The sequence below is a fragment of the Capsicum annuum genome, chromosome 6 (assembly GCF_002878395.1).
Source record: "Capsicum annuum cultivar UCD-10X-F1 chromosome 6, UCD10Xv1.1, whole genome shotgun sequence".
In the NCBI taxonomy this organism is placed as follows: Eukaryota; Viridiplantae; Streptophyta; class Magnoliopsida; order Solanales; family Solanaceae; genus Capsicum; species Capsicum annuum.
Window position 1 is genome coordinate 189,641,405 of NC_061116.1, and position 8,745 is coordinate 189,650,149.

The following is an 8,745-nucleotide window of genomic DNA, read 5'->3' on the forward strand; positions in this document are numbered from 1 at the left end:
ATGATAAATAACTCCTTTAGATTATATTTAATTAGTCTCTAGACACGTACATTGTACATGTGTTTCACGTAGTAAATTTTTATAGATTAATAAAAACAATTAAAATTCTATAAAAAAAAATACGTGTGTAATGAGAAATGCAATGTAAAAACTATAAATAAATCTTTTTAAGTATGATAAAAACACCAAATAAGAGGTACATTTTAACGTTTAAAATTAATTCATAATTTTAACCAAGAAATGAAATTTTTTAGTTATTAGCAAACCCTCAAAAAAGTCAAAAATGCCTAATTTGAGCCTGAACAAAAATATAGATTTACTGTAATTAAAGATTTATAAAAACTTAAATTAAAGAAGTTTAATGGCAAAAAACAAAAGAAAATAACATAAAAGGAACCAAAAAAAGATAAAGGGGTCGAACAGTTAAGAGACTTAGCACACATTAAACTTCTATTAAAATTGAAAGAGTAAACAAACTTTTTTATGATAAATAACAATTGTTTCATTATAATTGATATTTATATTCATTATATTTTAAAAATTTATGGCTTTAAATGTAAAAGAATAAATATACCAGAATATAATCACTTTTGTAGAAGCCTAAAGACACATATGACCATTTGAATATATTAATATTTATATTTTTCATTCAAATTTATATTAGTTTTAGTAAATACTTTATTTAGTATTTAGTCTAATATGATATGATTACCATATAATATTTAATTAGTATTTTATAATATTTTAATTTAATGTAGGAGTAAGATAAAAATTAAACTTTACACTTTGAAACTTACATCATCAATAGACAATAAAAGCAAACAAAACATCATTCTAAATTCAACAATTGAGAAAGAGGAGTATAAAATATAATAGCAAAAAAATGTAAATAAATGAGAAAAATTAAAGAAATCCTAGCTTTGAAGAGTATACTTTCTCTTTAATTGAGCATTGAATGTGGACAAAAATTTATTGAACATTAAAAGAATTCATTTTTTTTTGACTTTTTTTCACTATTTTTCTTCTTTTCGGTATTCACTCTAATTATCTTGATTTTCCTTTTTATTTTTAATCAAAAACTCAATTTTTACATTTAAAATTTCTAATAGAACATTTTTCTCTTAAAGATCAAAAAACAAATCTGCCATGCGGTGAGACTTTTGTCAGGTAATTTTGACAATACACACACACACACACACACACACACACACACTTTTTTGTATTAATTGACATATTTTCAAGTTAGGTTGTGAGATGTTAGATTTTTTTTTTTTAATTGTTGATACTTGAAGAAAAAGAAATACTAAAATGGGATGCTCAATTATGAAAGTTGAGTGACATATAGTTCGAATTAGATAGAATTGAATTAAAAAAAAATTCAAAAAGTAAAGAAAAGAGCCAAAAATAATAAATGAATCATTGACCAAAAATTAAAACTACGAATCAATAAGTTCTATGTCATCAACAAAGGGATAAGTTGAAAATATTTTTCGTTGCTGACATAGTGTTAAACTTTGTAATAAAATCTTGTTCTTGAAGGGTGCATTTCTTGCATTTAATGAAATAGCTAATTGAAAATATAAAATTAAGCAATAAAAATGTATGTATGTATGTATGTATGTATGTATGTATGTATGTGTGTCTATCTATTTACACACACATATATATAGATAGATCGTTCAAACATCTATACTTCGCCATACTAATTAATTTGATAATCTCTCTTGGTGAATCTTTCAAGACATAATCTCTCTTAATGAATCTTTCATGACCATTGAACTTTCTTCTTTGTTATGATAAACTTGTATCAAATTAAGTTAATTTTTCCTTTGATGAATTTTGTACCAACAACAAACTTGCTTCTTAATCTTGATAAATTTGTGTATGTTTGACTATTACTATACAAGAAGAAATGCTAAAGAATATTTAATGATCTTTATCAAAATGGTCACTATAATATTATCACATGAAAAAGATGTAAAAAAAAAGAAGACAAAAAATACTATTAAAGAAGAAGAAAGAGAAAATGAAAATGAGTATCCAACAGTTCCATAGATGAATGATATTTATAGATTGATTAATAAGAACTAAGCAAAATGAAATTGAGAAAACATGTTATTTAAGTGGAGAATACAAATAAATGAAAGTTTTTTTTATTACTTATGAGATATAATTACATATAGTAAATATGATAGAGTTTTTCTTTCATTAATAAACAAATTAATTAGTGAAAGAATGAAGAAAAAAATTCAAAAAAAGAAGAAAAAAGATAAATGGAAATGAAGGCCCCTAAGACATGCCACATAGGATTGTCTTAGAGTCTCCTTTATATATATATATATATATATATATATATATATATATATATATTTTGATTCTTTTCTTTTTCTATAAACAATATTCTTTCGTCTATATTTATTTGTTACGTACCCATGTATAAAATAGTGATATAAATTGCGTATGCCTTATTTTTTCTATATCCTACTTTGAAGAAATATACTACATATACTATTATTATTGTTGCAATATATTAAAATTAATTGTCCAATTTTTGCTTGTCCCATTTGAAAAAAACAAGAAATAATATCATTTTGTGTACGTTTTTCATTTGTTATTAAATACTACAACATTAAAATGACTTATAATTTATAGAGTTGATAACTAAAATTATTTTTTAAAATTTACGTGTCAAGTCAAAGATAAATAAGTAAAATTAACAAGAGACATTTTTTTCTAAATTAATTTAATGAAAATAAAAGTGAATAAGGAATGAAAAAACCATTAGTTCTTGGAGGAAGCATCACAAGTTCCACTATCAAAGATTGCATTGAAAAAGGGCATATGAATGAGAGCAATTACCTTTGTCTTTTTCCATGATACAATGCTTCATTTTTTGCTAAATTTCTTCACTATTTATCATTTTGCAAGGAATTCAAAAGTCGACGACCACTTGAAATATTAAATGTTGGGCCTGCGCTGTCCATCTAGTACATAAGCATATATGAAGAGTACCTTCTACAACAGTTTCTAATCAGGAAAGTAAATAAACACCTGCTACACTTCTTGGCCATTCGACAAGCATACATGTTCAACAGATTCAAGTATGTTGATTGCGACGATAACAAAAACATACCCAATAACAAACCCAATGTAGTCCCACAAAATGGGGTCTCTGGGGAGGGTAGAGTGCAGTGGCGTATCTACACTATAGTCAGGGGGTCGAACCCCTTCGGCGGAAAATTCTTTTATATATACATGGTTAAAATTATTTTTATATATATATATTAGATGTTGAACCCCCTTCGATTAGTTTTTATATTAACTTATGAACCCCTTAGCGAAAATCCTGACTCCGTCACTGGTAGTGTGTACGCAGGACCTTACCTTTAACTCAAAAGGTGAAGTAGAGAGGCTGTTAACGATAAGACTATTGGTTCAAGACAAAAAACAGTCTAAGAAAAGGATAGGATGTAATGAAAGTACAAGATACAATAATCGTAACAAAATCAACAGATAGTAGCAGCAGAAATAGAATAGTACTACTATAGTCAAACTACATGATACAATAGATAATAACAGAGATGCAATCCTATAACAAATTTCATGTTTGCCGATTATACATGAAATTTATAACAAGAACACATCTCTCTCTTTGTATCAAAGGCCAGATTTTTCACATAAGTCTCATCAACGTTTTTGGCCATTAATATGTTTCATGTTCCAGAACAACTAACATAACAGAACTGTTCTCTGTCATACTTGTGTGCACAAAAATCTGAATCATATAGTAATCTCTGAACAAGCACTTAGCCAGATATAGAGAAACCGTGCATGAAAGGACCATGAATCCAAAGATCAGCCAGATATAGAGAAACCATGCATGAAAGGACCATGAATCCAAAGATTGTTTAAATTGCGAAAAAAATGCACTAACAATTAGTATAATGCATGAAGAAAAACTGAACTGCAATAGAAAATTGTTTTGTACCTTCCTGCATAATTCTTTTTTAATCCTTCCTCTCGACGTTCCCTTTTCCAATTTCGACAAACAGTGGGGGGGGAACATGGTTTCAAATCCATTCTATGAACTTAAACCGCTCATTGCTAATGTACACAAATGTAACAATTTGTTGTTTCCTAAACTACCTCAATAAATGTTGCTGGTCTTTAATACAGGCAGCTGAGTATCTCCTCTGCAGGACCCAAAAGTGGGAACAGAACCTGTCTCTAGGCATATAGTAATATGTAGATCTTTATCATCAATAATCCTTGCATCAAAACAGGCGAACTGTAGGACTAGCAACAAACCCAAAATTTGTGATAACAGATTTACAAAACATGCCTATATGTGAATCTTTATCTGCTTATTGGTTCTAGCTGAACTTCCATGCGATCAGAGGAACCTGAGTCTTTGTCTGCCCTTACCTGGCTTGGACTGAGGAGGTCAATGTCCTCCTCTTCACCACTACCCAGAACCCAATTACTTCTGCCGGATAATCTATCTCGCCTTCTCTTCCTCTCACGATACTCCAGATATATTGCTGTCAAAGCACCAGCAAGAATCCACAGAATTAAAGCCCACATCAGCTTATTAACTTCTTCATCATACCTCTCTCCTAAATGCTTCATTCCAGTTATAAGAGCTGCAATCCCAACAACAATGGCACCCCTGCCAACAATGACATGGGCATACTCCCAAAGACGCCGTTTTGAAGAAACCTCCTCCCCTGCTCCAGGTTTCTTAGGTCGTAGGTATGCATTGATAGGTTGTGCAATAGCAAGAACTACGGCCAGCATTCCAAACTTAACGTGAAGGGAGCTGAAACTCAAACCACGAAGTTCAGCTACAGCAAAGAGAAAGCCAAGGAAGACAATTGATAATCCAGAATACTGTAGATAAACATGAATCTGAAACCACCCATCTCCCTTGACATGTTTCAAATATCTAGCTGCTAAAATACCACCTGGCAGCAATATTCCCCAAGCCAGAAACATCATAAACCCATGTACAGCTAGCACAGGCCGTAAATCCTCCTCTGCTTCTGCTGAACCACGCATGAGCAGCACTCTGATAGGCCTGCTGCTTGTGACGGAGTGCATATTTCTCACACTCAGATGGTCATCTGACCATTGAGCACCCATGGCCCAGATGACTTTGAGTGGTGTCGTAGGATCAACAATATTATTGCACTCCGGCTTATCATCCAGATCACAAGATGGACGTAGTGGACGGGTGAATTCCATAGTAATAATGCCATTCTCCGACTTGCATCTTACGTGTGTCAGACTCTCATTAGTTGGGTGAATATTGGAAGCATCTCTTCCATCTATCCAGTATGTGCTTACCTTCCCTTTACCAGTGTCATCAACCCAGCCCACGTATGCATAACTATTCACCATACCACGACCAAAACCAAGTGCCAAATAACCACTCTTTTTCTCCCCTCGAGCTGCAATGGAGATTGAATTTTCAGCCAACGTCCAAAAGAAAGTAACCTGCTGATCATCCAGAACTACACTGCTGTTATACATATCCGGTAAGCCTGCATCAACCACTTGAACTTTCCACCCCATTTTCTGAGCATACAGAGACTGATAGTAAACTAAATCTGGCGTGTTCCTATCAGGAGCCCAAACTAATTCTGTGGGAGTGGCTTGAACTCCTTGTGCTTCAGGGCCCCCAAAGTAGATGGTCTCTGACATATTCCTCGATGTAGCATTTCCACCAAGTGGATCTGAGGTTATATAGAAGGCAACATCGTGTCCAGCCTGGATTGAAAACTTTACTTGAACACCCCTCTCTACCCTGAGAAGCGGTGCCTCTTTCTTGTTGATGTAAAGAACTTTTGAAGGGTTAGGAGGATTTGGGTAAAACACTGCTGGACCTGTTGATACAACAAGTGGTCCTTTTTTATCTGCAATGACAAGGTCTTGATCTTGTTTATCCTCCGCATCCAGAGGCCCCAAGCAATCGTTAACATGTTCGGATACATTAAGAGTCAAGTGCCCAAAACTACCACCATGGTTTTGTGGAAGATAAAAAGGGCTAAGACTATCCGGAGGTTTTATCAAACCTAAAGCCCATATCACTCTCATTGTAGCGTTTTGATTCACTTGCAAATCATACTTCGTATCAATAGACTTCAACGGCTTCTTAAACCTAATAAACGATACACCATCCTTCCTATGCCCATAAACCAACCTCGTATTATTCACTAACCCAACCGGATCAGATCCTTCATATATACTATCAGGACAAACCCCCTCAACTTTCCCATCCTTACTAATCATACACTCACTATACTTGGTAATAAAATAATCATCAGCAAAAGGCGATAAATCCTCCTTAAACCCCGTGACAGTAACATCACCACCCATCATAAAACTACTCGAAGCACTCGGATTCGCCCATCCAAACGCCATATAACTCAAAAAACCTATAGCTGCTTCTAATCCAATCTCAATAACATCCTCTTCCTCATTCAAACTCCACCTAACCCTATAATTATCCGCTAACACCTTACAATTATTAAACATTGTAGGCATTCCACTCCCCATAATCACACTCCCATTAATCCAACTCTCCAATGGGGCTAAAAACTCCGTCCCATTAGTCAAATTCCTCAAAACAACATGCCCAAAATCCGAAGCCATCGGTACATCCCAAACTGCCAAAACATTCAAATCATCCCACGTAACATTGTTCATCAATTTCACAACAAACCCATCACTCTTATAAGTCTTATTCAACTTGTCCTCAGAAATCACAAAACCCTTTGTAAGGTTTTCCAAATTATCACCAACTGCACCCCACCAACGCACATCAGAACCTTCTAGCATATCAAATTGACTAACCTTAAACGAACAATCATCAATTACATTGAGTACACCTCGTAATTGATGCTGTGCCATTGAAAATTGGTAAGTGAAGTTCATCAGAGATGCACTATGGGTTTTCGGACAACCCGAATCCGAACCCGGATCAGAAACGGTAAATCGAATCAAATGACCAAAAATTCCGATTATAATTAGTTTAAAAACCTCCATAATTAATGGTTTTTTTTTTTTTGTGTGTATAAATCACAATAAAGAGAGAGCAATTTACCTAAAAATTATTACTCTTTCGGCTCATATGTTGAATGAAGAATTTTCTTTTTGAGATCGGCGATTGTTGGGAAAGGTACGGAGGAAGGAGATGATAATAAAATTGGCAAATGTGAAATCGCCTACCTTAGGAAGATTTCGTTAGTTGGACTTGACGCAAAGAAACTTTTTGGAGTGGAGTGGGGTGTGGGGTGGGGGGCTCGAGACCAATTTAATTATATTATTTTAAGAGAGATAGAAGAATACTTAATTTCGAAATTAAATTTAGAATAAATTTATTTCATGCTCCATTGGATCAAAATACATGAATAAGCTATCTTAAGAATACTAATTTTGGGATTATAGGGTTAGTTGCATCTCAATTTGAGGGTGACATAACTAATTTCACAATAACTATTTCAGAAATAATTAATATCGAGATAAATTATTTTTCAACCAAATAGCCTTTAAAAATCTGTTTATACATGCGATACAAAATTATCATACGAAATTAAAGTTATATCTATACACTTAATTTAAATTATTAAAGTTGTATGATTTTTTCATAAGCATGAAAATCTCATAAATTATGAAAATTATAAATTAAAAAAATAAAAAAAAATAATCCAAAATATACCTAAACTTTGTAGAAAATTATTGTAACGCGCCTCAAATTTATGGGGGTCTTATGACACCCTCGATTTTTTATTAACGTATTTCTGTGGCATATATTTTATCTAGATGGATTACTTATTTAGTCCATCAAATTGTGATTCACACGCGACATTTAAATTCAATAAAAGACTTTAATATGTCTTTTAATTTATTTTAAGTCCTCATTATCCACAATTTTTTTTTAAAAAAGAATTATCCACAAACAAACGACCTTGCCTCTTCCTCGTAATTAGAAAAACTTAATCATCATCCATTTTTCTCATTTTCCAGTTTTACTTCTTTTTCTAAAATTATTACTTGCATTAACAAGTTTGTTAGTATTGTGGAAGATGTGATTTTGCTTGGTAGAGGTGTGAACGGGTTAGTGTTCAACAAGTCTTGAAGGTTAAAATTGAAACTTTATGATGATTTTTCTAGGGTTTACCTATATAATATTTTATTGTTATTTCTGTCGTCTGAATTTTAGAATTTGTCAAAAATTAAATTTTTTTTCGTAGTCTGAATTGATTCTTCAAGTGTGACTAATTACAATATATTTAAATGCTCAATTTTTTTCTAAATTATTTGAGTTGTATGATTATATCGACTGTTTCCATTTTTTATTACGTGTTTAGTTGTTTTTCATAGTAAATGCAACTAAAACTTAAAAGTAGGTGATTTTACATATATAACTTTGAGACATTATCATGGCAGAATTTTTAATAGTAGGAGTGAAAAATCAAAATATGAAGGGAGAGAGGTGGGGGAAAGTAACAAATATTTTTGATGTAGATGTGGATTGAATATATTATTTTGAGCTAATTAGTTTTTTAAAAGACTTAGAATATGCTACAACAAGCTACATATTTTAGGTTAGACCATCGAAAAAAGATTTCTATTCAGGAACGGATCCAGGAATTCAATGTAATAGGTGCTCACTATGTTATAGCACATGACATATTATAAACATAGTCAGGGCGTTCAACTTAATCCTATGTATTTTATATA

General features: G+C 32.2%; 1 protein-coding gene across 1 annotated transcript; it reads right to left on the reverse strand.

The window, feature by feature from the left end:
• Positions 1-3,942: 3,942 nt before the first annotated feature.
• Positions 3,943-7,302, reverse strand: LOC107872833 (cytochrome b561, DM13 and DOMON domain-containing protein At5g54830). The gene has a single exon (XM_016719454.2). It carries the CDS (start codon positions 7,045-7,047, stop codon positions 4,357-4,359), a length of 2,691 nt encoding a protein of 896 aa, XP_016574940.2. The 5' UTR covers positions 7,048-7,302; the 3' UTR covers positions 3,943-4,356.
• Between the last annotated feature and the right edge of the window lie 1,443 nt (positions 7,303-8,745).

Coding starts and splice junctions, on each gene's coding strand:
- LOC107872833 (XM_016719454.2), bottom strand. CDS start 7,047: ATGGAGGTTTTTAAACTAATTATAATCGGAATTTTTGGTCATTTGATT.